This window comes from Equus przewalskii, chromosome 15 (genome assembly GCF_037783145.1).
Source record: "Equus przewalskii isolate Varuska chromosome 15, EquPr2, whole genome shotgun sequence".
Lineage (NCBI taxonomy): Eukaryota > Metazoa > Chordata > Mammalia > Perissodactyla > Equidae > Equus > Equus przewalskii.
Genome location: NC_091845.1, coordinates 3,975,101 through 4,000,405, shown reverse-complemented (window position 1 = coordinate 4,000,405; position 25,305 = coordinate 3,975,101). Strand labels below are relative to the sequence as shown.

The window sequence follows — 25,305 nt, the reverse complement described above, 5'->3', positions numbered from 1 at the left end:
CAGCAGGTACCAGGGCCCTGAGGAGGGAGCCTGCCAGGCAAGTTCAGGGCCCGCCAGGAGTGGGTGTGGCTGCAGGGAGAAAAGAGAAGAGTGTTAGGAGACACAGAGAGAGGTGGGAGCCATAGAGGGTTCCAGTGGAGGAGAGAAGTGGTCTGACTTCTGTAACAGGGTTCCCTGGCTGAGTGTGAACACTCCAGGGGTGAGGGTGGAGATGATGGGGCCGCCATCCACAGAGGCGAGGAGAAGCAGTCAGGTTCTGGAAATATTGCGAAGGTGGAACCGACAGGATCCACGGATGGATGAGATGAAGGGGAATCAGAAAGATTCAGCTGGGATGGGGACAGCCCGGAGGAGCAGGCTCGCAGGGGAAGGTGGGGAACCCGGTAGCTATAACGGGTTTGAGAGTCAAGCAGCAGCCAGAGAACACCTCTGAGTTCATTGAAGGGGCCTGAGTGGAGACACTAATTTAGGAGTGGTCAGCTGCTGAGGTGACCGGGGGGACAGGGACAGAGAGAAGAGGCCAAGGACTCACTCTGGGCCAAGGAGAGCGAGCAGGAGCCTTAGGGAGGGTGGAGGCGGAGGGAGACCGCCAACTCCAGAAGTGCCCCGGGCCGGTGAGCGGACACAGGACCCAGCCGGCCTCGCCAGGCAGGGGAGGCACCAGCATCCGCTGATTGCTTCATCCACGGGCCGCATTACCCAGTGCAATTCTGCCCCAGCGGGCCAAGCGGGCTTGTCGGCCTCAGCCCCTGCCCTCAAGGAACGCGGGCCGCGGGGCTGGCAGAGCCGCGGGGGAGAAGAGCAGCAGTCTCTGGGCCCAGGCCACAGCACCACCCACACTGGGCCCTGGACTGTCAGAGTCGCTTCTCTGGGGCCATGACATCTGAGCTAAGTCTACAAGGATGACGGGGACCAGGTGGACAGGTGGGGTGCAGGGCTGTGGGGAAAGGGGGAAAGACACCCTCCCAAGCTCACAGGTGAGCCGAATGGTGTTCGGGCCCACCCTCATCTGGGCAGGGATGGGGAGGAGGGAAGGGGAGAGGTTCGGGCCAGCAGCTTCCCAGGAAGGCTTGGCTGGGCAAGATGAAGACTTCTGACGGACAGGCTGGAGTGACAGAGGGAGACAAGCTCCCAGGACGCCAGAATCGCCCTGGCCCCGGAGCCCACCGTCTGGGAGGAACCACGGCAATAAATAACAGCCAACACTGAGTCTTGCTAGGGATTGGGTGCTTACAGAAACTGCCATTCCTTCATCCTGCAACGCTGTTTCACAGATGAGGAAACGGGTCTCCCAGAGGGGACAAGCTAGACCAAAGTCACGCAGCCACGGGGCAGCAGCAGAAGGAAACTCAGAGCATGCAGCCCAGAGCTGTGCCCTTTCCCCACTGCTGCAGGGTGGCCTCCAGAGCCGGGGCTGCTCCCCGCCCATCTTCTCACAGCCCAGCTCACCTGCAACACTTTTCCCAGGGGCCAAGATGGTCCTCAAAGGGCAGGGCACAAAAAGTAAACGACAAAGCACAGGGGAGTCCCCACAGAGGTCACACATCTGTTCGATGTCCTCTGGACTTGGCCCCACCCAATACTGTCCCACTTCAGCTTACACACCCCCAATGATGGGGCACTCACTACCTCTGCAGGCTGCCTCAGTATACACATTTGCTGAATCATAACAACAACATCAAGCATCAAGCACCAGCAAGTTCTTTACGTGGACTAACTCATTTAATCTCCACGGTGACCCTTTGAGGTGAGAGCTATTACTATCTCATTTCACAGATGAAGAAACTGAGGCTCAGGGAGGTTAATGGACTTGTCTAAGGTCTTACAACTAGAAAGTGGCAGAGCCAGGATTTGAACCCAGGCAGTCTGGCTGCAGAGACCACGCTCTTCATCCGGGCACGGGTCTCCCATCTTGCAAGCTGGGGTTAAGCAACGAGCCTGGAGGCAACAAAGGAAGCACAGAAGACACGAGTGGACGTGTGTGAGCGTGCCGCCAAGTGAGGCAACGAATTCAGAAGAGGGGCGGAAAGACGGAGAGGAGGCCCTGGGAAGCCTGTGTGGGATGAATGAGTCAGGGAGGCAAGGAAAGGATGAGAATGGAGCTCATAAACTTCGCTGAGTGGAACGTCCCCTTGCTCTCTTAATCCCACAACGTGTTTTCCCATTGCCTGGCAATGCCTTTTAGCACGAGGTCTTCTCTCCAGGCCACCAGAGGAGGCCACACACTCGGGCATGGCAGGGCGTCCAGGGAGGGGTGCGCGCAGGCCCTCATGGGCCCCGCCTTCCCAGACACATACACAGACATGACCCAGACAGGAGGAGCTGCCTAGCCGCTAATAAGCAGGTTCAGGAGGGCCATGTTGTGCCGAGGGCTGGAGGCCGGGGGCAAACATGTCTGCAGCGGCCACTCAGCTCAGCCCAGAACCTGGGCCCGTCTGCCCAGCAGTGGAGGGGGAGGAAGAGGACATGTCCAGGCCAGACATGGTCCCCAAGCACAAAGAAGACACATGGGGCTCTGGTCACATGCCGTGCCTGCACTCTGCACTGTTCCCACCTCCACACCTTTGTTCGAGCTGCTCCTTCCACCTGTATGCCCTTCCCAAGTTCCAAGTCCCAGCCATTCTTGGAGACAAGGCAAATGCCACCTTCTCCAGAAGGGCGTGCAGATGCCACCAGTTGGAATGACCTCTCCTTTTGCCCGTGTCTCTGCTACAGCATTTCGTAGTCTGTCCCATGTCTCTGCCGCCTTAGGTCTATCTTGGTTCAGAAACAGGATGTTTCCTCTGTGATAACACCAGACCCCAGCCATGCAGAGAGCATCATGCCTGCCCTCCTTGCTGCCCACAAAGCACGCCTGCCCTGGAGCCCCAGCCCTGGTCTGCATGGGCACCAAGAGGCAGGAGGGATGAGCCGTCAGTGAGCACTGGCTCCATCCACGTGCAGGCCAGGAGCTGGGTACCAGCCCTTGCCCAGTCCTCTGGGCCCTGACGTTAGAGATGGAGAGAGGCTCAGAGAAGAGCACTCCACTGCTCCTAGTCACACAGCAAATGAATGCCGAGCTGGTGCAAAAGCCAGGTCTGCTGGACCCAGCTCCATTCATTCGCCTCTGGAGGGGACTCCGTGCATCTAAGGACCATGGAAGCAGCTGACATCACACGCCCACTGTGCCCCAGGGTCTGCGCCGCGCCACACACGCCTCACATGACCTCCAAAGGAGGATCGATGCCTCCTCTCTACAGACGAGAAGACTGAGGCCTGGAGAAGGGACGTCACTGGTCCCAGGCCACAGAGCTCCGAGGGGTCCTGCTTCAAACCCAGGCCTCCCTGCCTGCAGACCCCATGCTCCCTGGCCTGCCGCCTGCATGTCCGACCTCCTCACTTCAGTGACCCAGCCAGGTCACCCATCAGTTAAGGTTTCCTGACCCTCAGGCACGTCCCTGGGAAAGTGGCCTCCCGACGGCATGGGTGGACAAGGGGGACAGGACACCAGGACACGGAGGGAACGACACGGAGACGAGGGGGCCGGCGGTGCTGAGCGCTCAGATGCAAAGGGCAGGCCCTTTAGCATGTGGCCTCAGTGTGGCGGCTTGGCGTGGAGCAGAGCAGAGAGCCGTGACGGTGGCGGCAGGCAGGGGCTCTGCTTACCCACGCACTTCCTGTGCATGTTGAGGATAAAGCCCTCGGCACAGAGCACTGTGTGGTTGACACAGTAGAAGGATCCCAGGGTGTTCACACAGAACTGTCGCCGGCTACAATCATGAGCACCCAGCAGGCACTCGTCTTGGTCTAGTGACAGCCGCGGGAGGAAAAACAGAAGGGCTGTTAGAGGGGCGTGGCCTGCCACGGAGCATTCAGTGACAGATGGGGCCTGCCCAGGACCTCCAGCCCATCAGTGGTACCTCTGGGTTTTGGGCCCAAGTCTGAGTTTGTACATCAACCGATGTCTGACAGCTTAAGGTGAGGCTGGGAGGGTGGGCGGCCTGCCCGAGGTCACACGGCGGGTGGGACCAGGGGCTGCCTCCATGCGCCGTCTGGGACACGCGCCTCCACAGGCAGCCCGGGAACCACAAAGGCAGGGGTTGCAGACTTGAGTGTTTAAGGGGCCAGGCTGGCAACACGAACAGGAGGATGGGCCAAGGGGCTCCACAGGCTTTAGACTTGTAGATTCGTACAGGCTTGGACAGACCTTGGCACTGTCCAAGGGGTCTGGAGGTGTGGGCCCCTTGTGGGCAGATTTTACAAAGTTTCAAGAGAAACTTGAAATCTGGAAGCTAAAAACACTGTGGGAGCTTTTCAGGGTTGGTAACTCGTTTGATTATTTTAAATAAAGTGGAGCCTAGCAGGACCCCCTGCAGGGCAGGCTGCACCCTCAGCAAGTCAGTCTGCAACCTCCGGCCTGGACTGCAGGGCCTTTACCGCTGGGGGCCCTGCAAAGGAGGAAGGGAGGCCTGGAGAGACATGGACACTGGCCTGCGGCCTGGCTGCGCCCAAAGGAGCCCCCACCCAGGAGAGAGGCATCCCCAGCGGCATGGCCCTGGGACGTGGGGAGCGAAGCCTGGGGCACCTGAGATCTGTCCCCACCATCTGAGAGAAAGGCCATGCTGTGTGCCCTGGGCAAGTCTCCTGCCCTCTCTGGGCAGATGGATGGTTTCGTCCACATCAGAACAGAGTCTCAGCCAAAGGCCTGGATGTGGGGTTTCAGCTTCTGGGAGAGATGTGGGTATTTTCTCAACAGACTTAACCCTGTTACCCCCAGACACCCACCAGGGTCACGTCTCCCGGACCTGAACCTGAACTGAAGTGTTCCCCAGACTGTCCACATGCTCCACGTCTGTCCCGCCTCAAGACACGAGCAGTTGCCATCTCAAGGCTGTTCTTGAGGTGCCATTCACTGTGGGAACCAGTCCAGCAGGTGTCGGATCCAAGGCACCCATTTTACAAGGGCAGTCTCGGCCCACTGAGGCCCCACTGAGACAAGACCTAGACCTGGCAGGGTGGCGGGTATGAAAGGGACATGCTTTGGACCCTCTTTAGACCCTTCATGAATGACAGAGTCAGCTAACTGTCACCAGAACCCACTGTCCCCTCCTTGGTTCCAGTAACAGAACTGAGCATGTGCAGTGCAGCTGGGGGCCCCCGCTCCACAGCCTCACTCTGCTCCCCACTGGAGGCAAGTGGGAGGGATGACCACCTCTCCAGGTCCTGACTTACAACCATCGGCACACACTTCCCTCTTTCCTTTTTCCACCCATGGCCAGAACATGGACAAGGGGTCACAAACCAACTTGGGCCCCCCAGACAGGGGCAACCTTCAAGGACAGGGCTAGTTGGAGTGTGGTCCAGGGACCCTATTAGACATACAAATTCTCGGGCCCCACCCAGAACTACTGGGTCAGGGTCTCAGGATTCTGTGGATTCTCAGGATCCGTGCTGTCACTAGGCCTCCAGATGACTCTAGTGCATGCTGAGGTTTGAGAAGCACTGCTCTAGGGAGCCGCAGAGCAACAAGATGGAAGGGACCTGGGCCCCTCCACCTGTATGCCCAGCCTGGACTGCATGCAACCTGTGCACCGTGATGTGAGAGGAACAGCTGCCTAAGCTGCTCTATCTGAGGCTCCTCGTCACAGCAGCCAAGCCTGCTCCCTCACGAACGCAGCCAGTTTCACATCCCCACCCCCTCTGCCTCCCCGCCCCAACTCCGGGGCGCCCACCACAGGCCAACTCAGGTTTGCACAGCTATGAGGACGGCCCCTGTACTCACCTTCACAGGACACGCCATCTGCCATGATGGCATAGCCGGGAAAGCAGGAGCACATGGCTGTGTCCCCGATGACGCTGCACACCTGCTTGCAGGGCCCGTGGTCTGGGAGGAAACCGCACGAAGTCAGAGACCACCAGCTCATCACTGGCTCCAACACACAGGCGGAGGGGCCAGGAGCAAGGAACCCGATGCCCAGTCCTCTTTCAAGTTCACCTGTTAAACTGGCTCCCCCACTGCTGGTGTGAGCACCATCACCACCACTCACACTGCAAACCCTCCCTCTTAACAGTGGGGGACAGAGGAGGAGGAAGAGAAGGGACACAGAGAGGAGGAACAGGAAAGAGGGAAGAAGAACAAAGAGAACTTTCTACGTGGGGCCGACTGCAGTCTCCATGACAGTTTGGCAAGCAAGGCTTTTCTTTATTTCACAGGAACTGAGACAAAAAGTAGCTAATCAGCTTGCTTGGGGTCACATACACTCACCCGAGGCTGCCCCCATTCTCACCTCCCCTCTCGTCCCAGGCTGATCCCTGCCCCGTGAATCTCCCCTCTCAGCTCCTCACCCGACCTCAGATAGGCAAGACCACCGCCCCACAGGAGACACACCACTGGCACGGGGGGCCACCGCGCAAGCGCCCAGTGCTGGCGAGCTCACCGTCGGCTGGCCGTCCAGGCCCACCCACGGCCCCAGTTACCTTTGCAGGTGTTGGGTTGTGGCAGTGGCAGTGGGATGGTGTTGGGGGCCACTTGGGAGGATTCTGGCCTCAGTGCAGACTCCTCTGCGGCGTCCGGCTGTGCAGGGTCACCATCTGTCCCGGGCAGAGCACACAGGAGAGGGGTCACAGGCCCTCACAGCACAGAGCGCTCCTCGTGCCCTGGGCACCAGGCCAGGCACTTGATGGAGACTGCCTCATTCACTGCTCTCATTTCACAGGAGAGGAAACTGAGGCTCAGGGAGCAACATATCTTGGGCAAGATCAATCTCACAGAGATTTGGGGCAGAGGGGTTGGAGAGGAAGGAGGCTAGGAAGAAGAACGGGGTAAAGGGGGAAAGCATTTCTAGACTGAAAATGAATCTATCGTTGGAAGCTGGCAGGGGGAAAGCCCCCCTGACCAGGCTCTGAGGCAGCCTCCCGGGCGGCCTGTCGGGGCCTGACCCTGCAGGCCCAGCGCAGGGAACACAGCTTGGGTTGTGGGAGCCTCCGCGGCCCAGGTCATGGTACTGGGAGCGCCCTGCAAATGGAGCTCCAGGAAGGAGCCCAACCGCCTGGCCTCACAAGCCCATCGCTAGGAAGCTCTGGCTCTCCATGTGTTCCAACGTGTGGGGTGGAGAGAGGGGAAGTACCCCATGGTCTGCAGCCCAGGAACGCCACACTTTCCCAGCAAGATCAGCCCTGGCCCCAGGCCCTTACCTGGACGGCAGGTGCGGCCATCATCCTGCAGCGAGAAGCCAGGAAAGCAGGCACAGCGGTAGGAGCCCACGGTGTTGATGCAGAGGTGCTGGCACAGCTCTCCTGGGAGGAGCAGGCACTCATCCTGGTCATCGCCAGGCAGGCTGTTGGGCAGCTCAGTCTCTGTGTCCAGCGACAGGGCCTCCCGGTTCGCTAACTCCGCCTCTGAAACTGGGGTAGGGTCAGAGCTCATGATGGGAGCCAGGTTGGCCCCCGCAGGTGGCTGAGACCACAGGCCCCCAGGAAATCAGTGCAAGTTCTCATGAGAACCCTTTGTGTCCCCAGCTGAGACAGCAGATAGATGAAGGATAGATGGATGGATGGATGGACAGATGATGGATGGATGGATGGATGGATATACGGATGGGTGGGTGGTAGATAGACAGGTGGATGATGGCTAGATGGGTGGGTGGGTGAGTGGTTGGGTGGATGAAGGAAGGATGGATAGGTGGGTGGGTGAATGGGTGGTTGGGTGGGTGGATGAGTGGAGGGATGAGTAGATGGATGAAGGATGGATGAATTGACAGACGGATAAGTAGGTGGGTGGATGGATGGATGGATGGTTGGATGGATGAATGAAGGATGGATGAAGGATGGATGAATGGACAGATGGATAAGTAGGTGGATGGATGGATGGATGGATGGTTGGATGGATGAATGAAGGATGGATGGATGGATGGCTGGATGGACAGAGAGATGAATGCATGGATGGATGGGTAGGATAGATGGATGGGTGGGGTAGACGGATGAAGGATGGATGGATGGGAAGATGGGTGGATGAATGGGTAGGTGGGTGGTTGAGTGGATGGATGGGTGGATGGACAGACCCCTAGCAATAAGAGTGAACCCATCAGAGCCAGGTCCAAGTCGTTATGACCCAAATCCCTTGCAATAGGACAGGGCCAGGCCCACAGCAGCCCTCATGAAGCTTTGGCTAAAGTGCTGAATTGGATTCAAACTCCTGACTCTGTGACATCAGGGAGGACCTCCCCAGCAACAGAGAGGGCCCCAAACCTGGGGTCCATCAGATAAGGACCCAAACTCTCACACAGGCCTTCTCTAGACGTGTGACCTTGGGCAGCACCAGGTCTCTCTGTGCCTCCCGGGGCTGTGGTGAGCAGCAGGTGAGAGTGGGAGAGGGCTCCTGGGACTGAGCTGCCTTGGAAGGCTCTTCATCTAACAGTCACGGGACAGGAGGAGCCCCATAGCCCCTCCACGCTCCGCATCAGCCTGGGCCTCAGCCCTGCCCACAGCCCCAGTCAGCCGAGCGCCCGGGGGAGCAGCTGCATGAAGTCACATCTGAGGACCATGTTTCCCATTGAGGGCATTTACACTGAGTGCTAGCCCGATCAGCACCGGCCTGGTGCCTGCAGGCGGGCCTGTGACGGCTGGTGGTCTGGCCCCAGGAGATCTGGCACTGCAGGTGGGCAGCAGATGGCCCTGGGCCTGGGGCTCCGCCAGGCATGCTGCAGGCTGGGCAGCATCTCTAGGATTCATGCCCGGCCCACCCTCATCAGCACGTTCCTCACAATGATCCTCCTGGCAGAGGGAAACTGAGGCTCGGAGGAGCAAAGTGATTTGCCCAAAATCACCTGAGCAGGACTAGAACCCAAGTCAGTCTGAGTCCGGCACCTGTGTCCCCTGAGGCCCAGGTTACCTATGAGTTCCTCACCAGAGGACAGGAGCACGAACCTCTCTGGCTCTGGACCCTACCCGGCCCTAGGCTCCCCCTCTGACCCCTGAAGCTGGACTTCCTCCCTAACTTTACCTTCTGGGTACTACCCTGGCCGCCACACCAGTGCTCAACCAGCCCCCAGAGCCAACCCCAGCAAGAGGACTGGACAGTCTCTGAGCCCACGTTGGCCTGGCGAGACTGGCCACTCCCTCTGTCTTGTCAGGTTCCCCTGGCCTAGCCTGCTCCATCCTCCATACGCTCCCCTGCCCCACCCTGGGGGGAGATGCAGGTATCTGCTGGGCCCACCGTGGTGTCCAGGAAACTCTGTACCCATAGGATGGGTTCTTCTAGGAGCCCTCACCCCACAGCCTGTGGACAGTGGGCATCTTAAGTCCCAGGCACAGATCCCCACAGTCTTGCATTATTGCTACAGAGATCTGGGTGGATTCAGGCCAGGGCTGGCTGGGCCTGGTCAAATCCAGGGCACCAGGAAGCCAGGGGCAGAGATGGGAGTCATCAGAGCCAAAAGTCCAGAGCTGCCCGTGCCAAAGACCTGCTGTGTGCCTGAGGTGAGGCCCTGCCCCTCTCTGGGCCTCAGCTTCCTCCTCAGGCCTGCTAAAATGCGGCTGTTGGCAGTAACGGGGTGGCAACTCTGAGTGCTTTGTCAGGCTTCATCGAAGCTCTTGATGAGCATCCGTCATTCATCCTTGCGCTGAGCGAAGTAAAGAGCAGGATCCTGCCTGACAGATGCAACGAGCAAGGCTCCGAGAAGCGCCATGACTTGCCAAGAAGAGCCGTGGAGCTGGGATTCCAGCCAGGTCTGCCGGACTTGAGAGGCTAGGAGCTAACCTTGATGCTAGGACCCCCTGTGGCTTAAATTCCCCATCCATGAAGTGCCGAGGACAGGCCCACAGGAAACCCAGATGGTCCACTTGGCCGGAGAAAAGCCTGGGCTGGTGGTTCCAGAACCCTCCTGGGCATCTGGTCCCTGGCTGGTCAAGGCTGAACATGTAGAAACCTGCAGAGGTGGCCTGCCAGGGCTTTCACAGCCCTGGACCCAGGGCTGCCTGGCCCAGCTGTACGAAGGACACCGCTGACTCGTTGGGACACCCTCACTGGGCTCCTGCTGGCCCACAGGTACAAGGACAGCTGATGGCCAGCCCTGGCAAGGGTGATAGAGGCCGGACATGGCAACCAGAACAGACTATAGCACACAGAGGGCACCGGAGGGAGGAGACCCCAGGGACCTGAGGGCTGGAAGCTCCAGGACGGGGCTCCTAACCCTCAGGCAGGAGCAAATTCAGGCTCCGGGCTCCCCTGGCTCCGGGAGCTCCCACACACATGCCCACGGCTGCTTGGCGACAGGCTCCAGGCAGGGGCACAGAGGCGAAGGAGGCAGGCCTGATCAGCCCTCAAAGGCTTCATGGTCTGGTGGTGAAGTGGGGGCCGACCAACGAACCCCACATTCACTCAGTCACTGCTAGTGACTCCTCTGGGCCAAGTGCAGTGCCAGGCACTGAGAATCCAGAGAGAAACGACAGTGCTGGCCCAAAGGGACTCATCGGGCAGGTGGGCGACATGTATGAATGCAATCTCTGTACTGGGTATATCCTGCACCCTGAGGACACAGGAATGGCGCAGGTGAGAGGGATGGAGGACGGACGGATGGAGAGACAGCAGGGTAACTGAATGAACGGATGAGAGAAAGCTTTGCTGGCTGGGCTGGTGGGTGAACACATGAGCAGATGGACAGAGGATAGATGCATGGGGATGGGCGGTTAGATAGATGAATGGAGGGATGGGTAAGTGGATGGGCGGGCCAATCAACAGACGGAAGGGTGGATGTGTGAATGAATAGATGAGGGGGTGAGGGAGGAATAGTGGAAGGGATGGATGGAGGGATGAAGAAATAGACCAGAGGATGGGAGGATGGGTGGCGGATGGTGAAACGGATGGATGTGTAAAAGGGTGGATGGGGAGGAAGATGTCTGGAGTGTAGGTAAACAAAGAGATGGGAGGGGGTGAGCAGAGAGCGGAAGGGTGATGGGTAGCAGGTAGCTGGTGGTTCAGGGTGGAATGGGTGGGACACAGATAACCGAATGAGATCACCATCTCGGAAATAACGGGGCAGAGCCTACTGCCGGAGGCCACAGAAGAACTCTGTTTAGAGCAGAACCTGTGCCTCAAGCCACAGATGACAGTGGACTCAGGATCCCCACAGAAGGCCAGAGGGCACCCAGCCTTGGCTGGGAGCCCCAACATCTCTCCCCACTCACTCACCCGACCCATACGCCCTGGCCCGGGGGCCCAGCACCCACCTCTCCGTGGTACGGCCTCGGGCTCCGGAGGCCGGCGGACGTCGGGCACAATGAGAGGGTCTTCGCCCTCACAGCAGGAGAGCATGACTTGGTTGCAGGGGTAGCCCAGGTTGGGGTTAGACTCACACGACTGGCCCTCGGCCCGCACGCGGAGTCCCAGGCCACAGCAGTCACAGCATTGCTGGAGAGAGACACGCCATCATTGCCAGCACCCTTGCCTTCCCCACGGCCTGGGAGCCTGTGCGACTCACTCAGGGTGCCCAGGAAGCAGCCTGGGGCCAGGCTCAGGGGAGGGGCTGATAAATGGGGTCAATTCATCCTTGTCTTGTTTCCTTTGCCTGGCATGTGGTCTCAAAGGGCAGAGGCACCATCCGCCTTCATTCCCATGTCTGGCTGGGAGGAGGGCTAAAGCAAGTGTTTTGCAATAGTTAATAAACGGCCTCTTGTGAAAAGAACCACAAATTAGCCCCAGCCACATCCATTAACCCCTCCATATTTACTAGCAGACTCCAATTCTATACAGGCCACCTAAAAGACAGCATTTCCCGGGGTCCCTTGACATTAGAGATAGGAGTCATTAGGTGAAGCCTTCAGCAGAGCCTTTAACTGGAGTGACTCAACTTGGAGGTACATCTTTTTTGCTCCCCACCTTCCTCCTTTTTGGAACAGATGTGATGGTTGGAGCTCTAGCAGCTATCTTGGATCATGAGGTGACCTTGAAGATGGAAGCTACAAGCTAAAGATGACTGAGCAGAAAAACAGAAGCCTGGGTGCCTGAAGATGTCGTGCAGACCCACCCCTGTCCCAGACTGCCTACCTCCAAAAACAAAATCTTTAATTTGTTTAAACTACTGCGGTAGACTGATTGCAATAACAGCCCCAACGGTTCACTCTTCATTGTTCTCACTCTCTTTGCAGCGTGATAACAGTTCCTCCTGTCAAGAGAGACGGTCTATTTCCCACCCTCTTGATGGTGCCTCATGACCTGCTTTGGCCACCAAGCTGAGACAGACAGTGCGCCAGTCTGGAGCCTAGGCCTCAAAAGGCCTTGGATGCTGCTACTCTCTGTGTTGGAACCCTGCCCACCCACTGACTGAACAGGCCCAGGCTGGCCCGCTGGAGGGTCAGGGACCACACGGAGCAGAGCAAAGGCATCCCAGCTGCATCCATCCTAGATGGTCCAGGACCAGCAGAGCCGTCGGCTGGGCGCAGACAGTAAGTGAGCCCGGTGAAGACCAGTCGAGCACGGCCAGGTCAGCAAAACTCATGACTCATGAGCTAAGCCAGTCATCAGCCAGCAAGTTCCGGGGTGGTTTGTTACACAGCAGTAGCTTGCTGACACTCCAGATCCACATCTCCCAAGGGCCAACACTTCCCGCAGTGAAGACCCACCAGGTACTCAGTAAATACTTAGTCCACATTACCTCTGATCCTCACAACCACCTCGAAAGACACGGATATCACCCCATTTATAGACAGAGAAGCTGAGGCTCAGGACAGAGGACCAGCCCAGGGTCAAACATCGAGACATAGATGGGATTCTACACTTGCCTGTTACTGAACTCCTTTCCCTAATATCGGTTGCTTTTAGAAAAGCATTAGTCAATTTTAGGAAAAATTGACCCCAACATGACAAAAATCAAAGTCAAAATCTTCTGCTAAATGGCACCTCCTCCAGAGGTCCCTGTCACAGTCATGCAGGCTTGTGGCCCTGTGGCTTCTTCAACTCCTCCCCTCCCGCCCCCAAGCGTGTCCTCTGTGGCATTTCCCGCGACTGTCCCACTGCTCCAGTTTGCCTCCACCCTCTGAGGCACAGAGAGCCAGCTGTCCACCCCCAAGGTCTGCTTCCCTTCCTCCCGATTGGCAGTGGGCACCTGACCTCTCCAGAGTAAAGACGCCATTGCCCAGCCCCCGCGCAGACAGGTGCGGCCACGCGCTCAGTTCCAGACAATGCGATGTAAGTGGAGTACATCTGTCCTCAGGAGAGGGGCCCCTCACAGCTGTGTCCACAGCAGCAATGTTCACAATCACCAAGAGGCAGAAGCAACTCAAGTGTCACTGATGGATGAACGGACACACAAAATGTGGTCCAGCCACACAACGGAACACGATTCAGCCTTGAAAAGGAAGGAGGTTCTGACACCTGCGACAACATGGATGAACCTGCAGAACTTCACGCTACATGAAATAAGCCAGTCACAAAAGGACAAAAAAGAAAAAGAAAGCCCGTGATGGCAGGATCTTCCTGTGCTATTCACTTCTGCATCCCTAACCCTGAGAAACGGCCCAGGGTCAGTAAACACTTCCTGAATCAACGGTCAGTATGGTCACTGACGACGTGTTCTACGTCAATGAAGGGCCACCTGACCCCAGGCATGGTGACTCTCCCCATAGAGGATACCCGGGGAGCCCAACCCCTGGCCTCAAGGACCTCCAGGCCCGGGCCACGAATGCCGCAGGTCAGGCTTGCCTTGTAGAGGGAGGTGCCACAGGTGTCGCTGTCCTCGGCCCCACAGGCCTCGCCTTCCTTGGCCCCCATGACGCCGGCCATGCAGCTCTTCTCCTTCAAGTAGGACACGCAGCAGTGCTTCTGGGCCGTCCTGCAACAGAGGCGCGCCTCAGCCCACCCGCGCGCCCGCCCCCAGTGACCCTCTCCAGAAAGGGTCACGGGCCCCTTTTCACAGAAGAGGAAACTGAGGCTCTGAGAGGGGAAGCCCCTGCCCAAGGTCCACCACAAGCGGGGCCTGTGTTGGTGGCAGGGGCATCGCCAAGGCCAGCACACCCCCCACCAAGTGACAGGGGTTTCATTTCTCAGCTTAACCAAGAAGATTCAGGCCTGGGCCTCATGGACTCCGTGTCATGTGTCCCTGGCCAGTGAGGGAGGGGGTCAGCACTCCGAGACCCCCAGAAGGCCGAGAAGGACAGGGAAACCCAACCCCAGGAAGGGCTGGGCGGGCGGGCTTGGAGGAGAATGGCCTCCAGGGTCCCTGGTTGTGCCCCCCAGTATTGGCAGGGCTGCCCTGGGGCAGCTGACGAGCCAGCTCACGTCGTGAGGGTAACAGGGAGCAGAGTGCAGCCCGAGCTGAGGAAGAGCGTGTGCCAACAAGGGCTCTCAGTAATGGAACTGCTGTCTGTGAAGTTGTGAGTTTCCCATCACAAGCGGGATACAAGCACGCACGAGGGCCTCTTAGCCCAAAACTCCTGAGTGATGCATGCTCAACTCCTAAGCAGCCCCAAATTGGTGATGACAGAAGGGAAAGGAAAGGGACAAGGTGAGAATTTAAATGTTTCTAAAGGAGGCATGATGGCCTGGACATAGGAAACATGGGGTCGAATCCTGGCCATACTCCCAGTGAGCTGTGTGACTTTGGGTGAATCACATCACCTCTCTGAGCCTTGTCTTTCTTGTCTGGAAAAATGAGTAGGTTGGAAAAGATGGTGCCCCTGGAAAAAAAGGGTGAACGGCTGACCAAGACATCCTGTGGGCCTGGCACAGGGAGGGCCTGGGTATAAACGATTCCCTTGCTGGGAACACTGGAGTCAGAAGAAAACACAGGCACAGGCAGCACAGGATGATGAGCTGCCAGCCTTTCGAGACCCCAGGGTAGCAAAGTGGGGAAAGAAAGAGGGCTGCAGACCCCGGCCCAAAGCTGAGGAGGGAAACCACGTGGCTGAGCACGGCCTGGCAGCAGCTACAGCATGCGCTCAGAGGAGCAGCCACTTGTTCCCAGATGACAGTGGTCCTTTAACACTTGCTCCATACGGCCCCTCCTCTGATTTGCTCATCGGACCAGCTAGGGATGGATGTGGTTACTTTATTCTGGGACCAGGCCCGGGCTCTCCACACCTGGAGACAGCCTGGCCAGGGGCCCACGGCAGCCACGTCCGATCGCCCTATGCAGCTGGCAGTGGGTGAAGCCCGCGTTCACCTTGTGCCACCGGGCCCAGGCCGAGGTGAGCAGGGACCTGGAGGGGGGACGTGCAGCGCTGCTTGCTCCAGGAGCCGCCCTCCCTGCATGTGCTGCCCTCCCTGCACGCGTCGCCCTATCTGTGCGCGCTCCCCTACCTGTGCACGCCGCCCTACCTGCACACGTCACCCTCGGCGCCACTCTCAGGGATCTCCAGGCACTCGTCGTTGTCGATGGCCCACTGCTGCCCTCCCTGCACGTGTCGCCCTACCTGTGCGCGCTCCCCTACCTGTGCATGCCGCCCTACCTGCACACGTCACCCTCGGCGCCACTCTCAGGGATCTCCAGGCACTCGTCGTTGTCGATGGCCCACTGCTGCCCAGCTGCGCAGCACGTCTCGATCAGGTCCTTCGTGGAGACTGTGGGCGGCAACACATGCAGAGTCACCACCCCACGGGGCCGTGCACTTCTGAGGTGTCTGACGCCAACAAGCACAGCAGAGGCTGCTGGCGCCCGTCCAGACCCCAGGACCGGGTAGGTACCCCCCACGACTGCTGTGCCTGTCGGCCCCCAGCAGCTCACAGCTGCAGCCTTCCTGGGAGGCGGGGTTCACCCCGGGGACAGGGACGGGGCTGGGAGGTGCAGGGCCAATCGCTGACCGGGGGTAGGGGACAGCTCCGTGGGGCACTCACACTCCAGAGCACCCTGGGGGATCAGCATTGTCCAGCTCCTTCCTGCCTTGTCCTGCTTCCCCCTCCCCAGGCAGTTTCTCGAAAGGAACCCCCACGTGCACAAGAACCCCGGACTCAGGCTCTGCTTCTAAGGAACCCGACCCAAGACACCGAGACAGACGAGACACAAGAAGACAGCAACAGCAGCACGGGAGGCTTAAGCCCACGTGGGACAGTGAGGGCAGACTTACTGTGACTGGGGAGGGGACAATGTCTGAAAACTCAAAGGCACAGACTACGTTGAGAAACTGATGACTCTGTCTACCTTAAAATTAAAATTCTCTGTGTAACAAAGAAATCCATGGGCATAATAAACTGCTGACAGGTTAAGAGGCATTTTTGGAATGTCTAAAGCTGACAGAATTGCTATCGAGAAAATTTAATAACCTCCTGAAAATTAACAAGAAAAAACAACCCCAAAGTAAAATACCTATTAAACTGGAAAAATCAGAAAGAGCGAGTAACGTCGGACACAGGTGGGAACGCCCGTGCCCTGGGCGTGGGAGCGGGGATGGTGCCGCCGGTCTGCAGGGAGACCCGGCACCACTTACAGAGTTAGCTGCACACATCATCTAGGACCCAGTGGTTCTGCTCCTGGGTGTATGCTCCAGGCAAGTCCTTGCCCAGGCCCAGAATGCAATCAGCCCAAGGATGCGCACTTCAGCCCTATTCGTGGGAGGGAGCTGGAGGCAGCCTGGGTGTTCACCGCTGCAGGAGTGCGTGAACAGAATTCAAGGACGTCCTCCACGGAGGACTCCACAGCTGTCGGAAACAAGAGACTAGATGCACACACAACACGAAGGAGGACACGTGTACACACAACAACATGGAGCTGGACACCTGTACACAGAACAACGTGGAGCAGCACAGAACAGAGCGCTGAGGGGGAAAAGGAGAAAACAAGTGAGACCCGTTACACAAATTAGAATATTGCACACAAAATCACAATGCACATTTTTCAAGAACACATAAAAACAAACAAAAAAAAACAACCCACACATTAAGCAGAAGAGAACTGCTGCCTATGGGTGGAGGGATGGCAATGAGGAAAGGGGATAAAAGGGAATAAATACACACATAAAACAGGAGGGAGCCTTGCACAGACCATAAACTTGAGATGCCAGGAAAGTAGGAGTATAATTAAGCCAACCATTCGCCTCTGAGGTCTGGAAATAAATGCATTCACAGCTAGAGCTCATCTAGAACACTGAGATGCGTGCTGAAGGGCAGCACGTCGCAAAGGAGTAACTGGAGGCTCAGTCCACATCTTAGTGCTGCCAGGTACAGCCATTTCTCCTCCCCAGAGATGCAAGGTCCTTCTCTGCTCGAGGACCTAGAGCTGCACAGCTGCTGAAGCTCACAATGACCTCTAAATGTCCTTGAGCAGTTCAGCTGGCAGGGCCGAGGAACAAACGCACCAAGGCATGTCAGCAGCCCACAAGGTCCCAGGAACAGAGTGAGTGCTCACTAAGAGCCATCAGCTTCATCTGCTTGGAGGGCGTTTCAACTCACTGAGCTTTCCTAAGTTTCAATCCCCCTTCTATAAAACGGGGAAAATAAGCTTCAGTAACAACCTGAGGGCCGTTCTGAGGGACCAGGAGGAATGAAAAGAATTCTTGACAACCGGTGTCTACCAGAAACACGTAGCAAACATCACACTCAATGGTGGAACATGAGACACACGTCCCACTCCAGCCAGAAATACGACAAAACGCCTCCTGACAAAACGCCTCCTGACGCCATGCCGTTCAGCATTGTCCTCGAGATCCCAGCAGATGCAATAAAGCAAGAAAAAAAGAGGCAGCTGAAACATTAGAAAGGAAGAGACGGCAGTCATTGTCTGCAGATGTTATCATTTCATCTTTCTAGAAAATCCAAAGGAATCCAAACTAACACAGTATTACAATGAATACTAATTATGGGGCCGGCCCTGTGGCCGAGTGGTTAAGTTCTCGAGCTCTGCTACAGTGGCCCAGGGTTTTGCTGGTTCTGATCCTGTGCACGGACATGGCACTGCTCATCAGGCCACATTGAGGCAGCGTCCCACATTCCACAACTAGAAGGACCCACAACTAACATAGACAACTATATACTGGGGGGACTTTGGGAGAAAAAGCAGGAAAAAAAGGAAGATTGGCAACAGTTGTTAGCTCAGGTGCCAATCTTAAAAAAAAACAATACTAATTAATAATTAATATTACATGGTGGCCAAAACCCAAATGAACATACTCAAATTAGTGGCTTTCCAATACGCCAGCAACCATTCAATAGAAAAGGTAACAGAAAAAAAAGTCCCATTCAAAACAGAAACAAATCTGGAAAGAAATCTACAGTGAACATGCTAAATCTACACAAATAAGAAGAAGGTAATTGTCTAACAGATGTAACAAGGTACTGCACTAGAAACACACCATGCGTCCGTATGGGAAGACTCCAGACCTCAAAGACGTCAATTCTCCTCTATTTAATCTATAACTTAAATGCAATCCAAAAATCCCAGCGTAATTTGTCATGAAATTTGTCAGGCTGATTCTAAAATTCACCCCAAACCGGAAATGTTTAAGAATACCCAAGAAAATTTCTGAAAAGAACAGAACAACAACATACGTTAAAGTTCTAATAATTAAGAAGATCAGGAGATCAATGGAATAGAGTAGAACCCAGAAGCAGAACCATGTGCATATGGGAATTCAGTGCATGATAAAGGCGGCGTTCAAACCAGTGCGGAAAGGATGGAATATATGATGTTGGGGCCTACCTCACGACACACACAAAAATGAAATTGCAAATCTGTAAAGACAGTATTATAAGGAAACCTAAGAAAATAATTTTAGGATAAAGAGAGGCTTCTGCAGAAATAAAGTCCACAGAAGAATGAAACTGGATCCTTATCTCACACCATATATAAAAATCAGCCCAAAGTAGATACAAGACCCAAGACCATACGACTCCCAGAAGAAAACACAGGCGAAAGATCTTTCACATGGGTCTTGGCAATGATTTTTTGGATGTGACACCAAAAGCACAAGCAACAAAAGCAAAAATCAACAGGCAAGATTACATCAAACGAAAAAGCTTCTGCACAGCAAAGGAAACCATCAACAAAACGAAAAGGCGACCTACTGAATGGGAGAAAGCAGTTGCAAACCATTTATCTGATGAGGAGTTGATATCCAAAATACAGGTACATGAACAGATGCTCAACAGCACTAACCATCAGGGAAACGCAAATCAAAACCACAATGAGCTGTCACCTTACACCTCGTAGAATGGCTGTTACCAAAAAGACAGGAGATATTAAGTGTTGGTGAGGACGTGGAGAAAGGGAAACCCTTGTGCACTGTGGTGGAAAACAGCATGGAGGGGCTGGCCCCGTGGCTGAGTGGCCGAGTGGTTAAGTTGGCACGCTCCGCTGCAGGCGGCCCAGTGTGTCGTTGGTTCGAATCCTGGGTGCGGACATGGCACTGCTCATCAAACCACGCTGAGGTGGCGTCCCACATGCCACAACTAGAAGGACCCACAACGAAGAATATACAACTATGTACTGGGGGGCTTTGGGGAGAAAAGGAAAAAATTAAAAATCTTAAAAAAAAAAAAACCAGCATGGATTTTGATTTTTAAATCAAAAAATTTTAAAAACTTGGGGCCGGCCCAGTGGCGCAGTGGTTAAGTGCACACGTTCCACTTTGGTGGCCCGGGATTCGCCGGTTCAGATCCCAGGTGCAGACATGGCACTGCTTGGCAAGCCATGCCGGGTAGGCGTCCCACATATAAAGTAGAACAAGATGGGCACGGATGTTAGCTCAGGGCCAGTCTTCCTCAGCAAAAAGAGGAGGATTGGCAGATGTTAGCTCAGGGCTAATCTTTCTCAAAAAAAAAAAAAATTTTTTTAATTTAAAATAGAGCTACCATATTATCCAGTAATTTTACTTTTGGTACTTTGGGGTATTTAGCTGAAGGAAAAGATAGCACTATCTTGAAGAGACATCTGCATCCTCATGTTCATTGCAGCGTTTATTCACAAACCACGACATGGAAACAACCTAAGTGTCCATCAACAGATGAATGGATAAAGAAAATGTGAGATATGTATATATACACACACAAACATATACGATGGAATATTATATTATTCAGCCACAGAAGATAGAGAGGGGCTGGCCCCGTGGCCAAGTGGTTGAGTTCGCACGCTCCGCTTCAGCGGCCCGGCATCTCGCTGGTTCGGATCCTGGGTCCGGACATGGTACCACTCATCAGGCCATGCTGAGAATGACGTCCTACATGCCACAACTAGAAGGACCCACAACTAAAAGTATACAACTATGTACTGGGGGCATTTGGGGAGAAAAAGCAGGAAAAAAAAAAAAGACAACAGTTGTTAGCTCACGTGTCAATCTTTAAGGAAAAAAATAAAAGAGAAATCCTTCCATTTGCAACAACATGGATGGACCTTGAGAGCACTATGCTGCGTGAATAGAGGAAGTGACAGAGGAAGGCAGATGCTGCGCCATCTCACTTACGTGTGGAATCTAACAAGCCAAATGCAGAGAAACAGAGAGGAGAGTGGTGGCTGTCAGGGCTGGGGGCGGGGCTCGGGGAGACGTCAGTCAAAGGGTACAGACTTCCAGCTATTAGATGAGGGAGCTCTGGGATCCATGTCACAGCATGGTGGCAACCACCAACAACACCGCCGTGTGCACCTGAAAGCGGCCACGAGAGCAGATCCTAAGTCTTCTCAACACCCACCAATGAAAGCCGGCCACTCCGCAAGGTGATGCTTGTGGACTAACCTTGACAAAGTGACCACTTCAGAGTGAACGTGGGCATCAAATCACCAGGCCGAACACCTTACACTGACACAATATTACACGTCAATTATGTCTCAGTAAAGCTGGAAAGAAAGAAATGAAATCCTCAAGCAAAAACGAAAACCTTCATACAGCTGACGACACAAGCGTGAGAGCCCTGAGCGGCAGAGCCAGCGCACCCAGCCAGTGCCAGCTGCCCTCCCACCACGTCGCTCACTGCAAACCTCCTTACGGCAACCATCGCCCTGCAAACTCCTCTTGTTGCTTTAGGAGCTTACTTTCTCCATTGTGTGTTTCTTCCTCTACAATGTCACAGACAGGACTTGAGTCTCTGTGGCCACTGAGAGTGATGCCACCATTCCATGCTTAATCCTCTTTCGTTACACTCTGGGCTCAAGGGAGTCTCACCTTGTTTGAATACTTCTGATGATGGGGAGTTCAGTCCACCCAGCAGCTTGTCCCCGTTCTGCACAGCTCAGGCTCACAACGTCCTTTCTTTTACTGGACTGAACTCTTTCTCCCTAAGCCTTCTCCAGGATTGCCTTACAGAGATCAGAGGACTGCTTAGATCCCTGGGCCTTAGGCTGATGACGTGGGATGGGTACCCTATCAGGATCACAGTGACAGTTAAACTGAACTGAGTGCCAGCAATGAGCCAGACACAGGCCCAGGCACTCTAACCCTCAGTCATTATGAGTAAGTACTGGTATTACGCTTATGTTACACATCACATGGGGAGTTACAAGTCCCAAGCCTCAATTTCCCCTCTGCCCTTCCCCTCTCCACGCCTCAGATTCCCCACATCTATCACATGAGCAGCTGGATGCAGCCGATCCTGAAGGTCCTCTCTGCGATACTAATCATCACCAGCCTGAGAGGTGGGTCTGCTTCCCTGCGGACTGAATGTTGTTCTCTCCCTGCCTCCTCCTTGATCAGATGCCAGGGTTCAGCCTGCACTTGGCCGACTTCCCACCATTCTCCTCTGGCCTTTCCCACCCTGGCTTCCCTCCTTTTCAGACAAAGGAGCTCAGGGGCTGTGACCCCTTCTGCTGGGATGGCCACCCACTTGGAGCAGGAGGGGGAATTAGCGGAGGGGGAATTAGCAGAGGCGCCAAGCGCAGCCCTGTCCAGTACTGTCCAAGAATGGAGGGAAGCGCCAGGCAAAGCCCAGCAAGATGCGTTCCCCGTCTCCTCGTCCAGAGGACGCCCCTCCTTTCTTCCCAGTGCTTCAAGGCTCAGCTCAGAGGACCTCTCCTCCAGGTCTCCCTCCCTCAGCACTCTGAGGTCCCCGGCTCTGTCTCTCTCTGGTTCTTTTGAAGTCCCTGGGCACTGACCTCCTGGAGTTTCATGCCTGGGGCCTCCTCTCTTCCCCACGACACCCTGGCCCTGTCTGCTGTCACCCACTCGCCGAGCCGTCTCTGCCTCGTCCCCTCCCGCACACGCATCTCCAGCCTGTCTCACGCACGCGCACACAGCTGGCTGAGGAACCACCACTGGGCGTCTCCCTGGGGCTCCCACGGCCAGAATGTGTCAGCAACTGATCTTCCCCAAACCACTTCTCCCCGGGTCTTCGCCGTGTCAGTAAGGGGCCCTCACCAATCACAGGGCCCGGCCGGGCCAGGTCCTCATCCCGCACCCCCTCCTCCAGTCCATCACCCACGGGGCCACCCCCAAAGTGCACCGAGTCCGCCCCCCTCCCCCAGCTCTGCCACCATCCCCTGGCCCAGCAGGCTCCCTGCTCCACTTCTGGCTTCCTCTAGTCCATTTCCCAGAAGGTACCAGAATGACTGGTCTCAAATATAAACCAGATTGTGTCTATCCTCCGCCCGCAGGCCCCCAGGAGACCCCACTTTCTTTACAAAGACCTACACAGTGTAGTCCTGCCAACCTGCCCCCTCGTCTCCTTTCTCTGACCCCCTTTCCCACTCACTCTCCCCACTCCTTGAACCCCTCAGGCTCAGTCAAGCCCCAGGGCCTTTGCACTCACTATACTTTCTCCCTGGCACCCTCTGCCCTTTCCCTGTGCCCTGCCCCACTGCCACTCGCCACAGGACTGTGCCTTCTCCTCCGGGCTCTCAGCTCCTCAGGGAGGATCTCCCTGACTTCTGTCTCTTAGCCAACCTCCACCCCACCGCTCACCTCATCACCCTACTCAGTTTCCCTCATAATGCCCCGGCCCTCACCAGCCCCAAGTCATCTCGAGGGGCCTGTGGTCCACAGAGTCCACCAAAAGGCCACCGCCCTACAGGAGAAAGCACCCTTCCCTGGTGTGACCATCAGGGCCCCACAACTCAGCCCAGACTCACGTCCCCATGCTCATCACTCCCCTAGCCACGCAGGCTTTTCCTTGCAGTTATGTCTTTGCACATGCTGTTCCATGTCGGGAACGACCTTCCTCTACTTCCTCTACTCATGCAACTACCAAAAGTCCAAACACCCGTCCTTAAGAAGCCAACCCACACGGGACCCCTGCTTTCCCATCTGCTGCGCTCCCACCAGCACCGCCTCCCGCCCAGGTGGAACAAAGAGCTCCCTCCTCCGGCTTCACTCACATTGCCACCTGGTACAAACCTGCCCTGTGATGTCACCGTCAGCTGACACGCTTGTCTCAACCACCAGCCTGGGAGGTTTCTCACAGGCCAAGAACAGGTCTGGTCATTTCAGGGTCCCCAGCGCCCAGCACACTGGGTACTCGACAAAACCTAGGGCTGGATGGAGCGTCCGGGTCCTGGGTGTGCATCACCTCATTCAAAGCCCACATCGACAAGAAGTCACGGGATTATCTCAATTTCCCAGATGTGCTCACAGCGATCGAAGAGTCGAAGTGATACAGCCCACGGGCACGGGCTCTGGAGAACTAGGAGGAAGAATTCACACCGGGCCATCCACCGCACTCACACCACCTTCACGAGCAGGTTCTCTGGGGTCAGAGAGACGAGGCCCGGCGTGTCAGCACCACCGCTGTGGGCACAGCGTCCAGCCAGACCCCCTCACTGGCTGGGACGGGGGCAAGTCACTCATCCTCTGAGCCTCCATTTCCTTGCCTGTAAAATGGGCAAACGACCTCTCCCTGCCCGCACTGCACCAAGCAGGGAGGCGAGAAGACTGAGTGTCTGGCAAACAACAGGTGCTCGGTCAACAGTAGCTGCCTGCCCCCCAACACCAGGTAGGGGTTTGGGGACCACTCTCCAATTAATCAACTAACAAACACAGGACCAGCCCAATCCCCGGATGGAGAGGACAAGACCCTTCAGCAGGGGGGCTGGGGCGGCTCCCAGCGGGCCCTCCTCCACTCCTCCTGCTTCCCTCTGGGTTCTCACAGACTCTCCCGCCTCTGTCTACTTTGCCTGAGCTCAGGCCGAGAGGGCGTGTGGCCTTCCTCACCTCTGACCGTCCATAAGCACTGGGGACAGAGGTGAAGGCCATCTCGGGCTGTGATGGCCGCAGCCCCGGTGCAGCAGGCTCTCTCTGGCCTCCTGGGATTGACAGGCACACGGGCCAGCATCATCCTGGCTCCCCAGCACTCTGCCACCGTCTCCTCACAGAATCCGGGCTCCAAAGCGCTGCCAGCACAAACAGCACGACCTTGACTCTGGCAGGAACCCCGCTTCTGACACCCCCAAGTAGCAGAGGGAGAATAAACCCACTTGGGAGAACTGCCCATGATCTAGCAAAGCGGAAGACACGCAAACCCCACAGCACAGTGACGTCATTCTCCAGTCCACGCCCAGGAGAAACAGGGGCCGTGGGCTCCACCAGGGGACCCACAAATAGTAGCCCCCGAAGTGGGAACAACCCAAGAGTCCACCGACAGGAGAAAGGGCGAGCGACCCCACGATGTGAAGGAATGCGCTACAACCACACACGACAACGTGGAGGAACCAAACAGACGTGACCCTGGAGGGAAGAAGCGGTCAAGAAGAACACTGCATACTGTCCCAGCGGGAAGTCCAGAAACAGGCAAAAAGCAAAGCGACTGTTTAGGTGGTAAACGCTAACGAAAAGGAAGGACCTCATGCTCACGGAAGGCAGCATGGTGGTAGATGTGGAGTGGGTGGGGGTCGGGGGGGCTGGCATGGCTTCTGTCCCCGCCGGCTGGCACCTTCACGGCTGCCAGCTTTAAAGATTTTTTATTTCCCTTTTTCTCCCCAAAGCCCCCTGGTACATAGTTGCATATTGTAGTTGTGGGTCCGCCTAGTTGTGGCATGTGGGATGCTGCCTCAGCGTGGCCTGATGAGCGGTGCCATGTCTGCGCCCAGGATCCGAACCAGCGAAACCCTGGGAAACCGAAGCGGAGCGCGCGAACTTAACCACTCGGCCACGGGGCCGGCCCCATTCACAGCTGCCAGCTTTAAACGCTTCTCTAATTGATCATGTAAGGCCCGTACGCTCTTCTCTTCACAAACACTTCACAACAAAAACGTGACTGAAAAAGGGAGAACAAGTAGAAAATTCTGAGACTAAGAATAAAGACTAAGAGTCTTTTAAAAACGTGACCCAAGAAGTGACATAAGCCAGACACAAAAGGACAAGTTACCTGGGGTCCCTAGAGTAGGCAAACCCACAGAGACAGCAGGTGGAAGGGGGTTGCCGGGAGGCTGGGGGTGGGGACTTATGTTTGATGGGCACAGGGTCTCAGTGTGGGAAGATGCC

The 25,305-nt window shown here is 56.0% G+C and overlaps 1 protein-coding gene across 6 annotated transcripts in view; it reads right to left on the bottom strand.

Moving 5' to 3' along the window:
* The window catches only part of FBLN2 (fibulin 2), a 108,965-nt gene that overhangs the window by 17,408 nt on the left and 66,252 nt on the right, over positions 1–25,305 (bottom strand). For 3 of the 6 annotated variants that reach the window (XM_070576477.1, XM_070576476.1, XM_070576475.1), the window contains 7 exons: positions 15,421–15,532; positions 13,676–13,805; positions 11,206–11,386; positions 7,174–7,383; positions 6,457–6,570; positions 5,762–5,863; positions 3,646–3,786 (listed from right to left, as the gene is read on the bottom strand). In XM_070576477.1, the coding sequence (XP_070432578.1) occupies positions 3,646–3,786; positions 5,762–5,863; positions 6,457–6,570; positions 7,174–7,383; positions 11,206–11,386; positions 13,676–13,805; positions 15,421–15,532 (990 nt within the window). The remainder of the gene's footprint in view (positions 1–3,645; positions 3,787–5,761; positions 5,864–6,456; positions 6,571–7,173; positions 7,384–11,205; positions 11,387–13,675; positions 13,806–15,420; positions 15,533–25,305) is intronic. The other 3 variants (XM_070576480.1, XM_070576479.1, XM_070576478.1) reach the window with 1 other exon arrangement.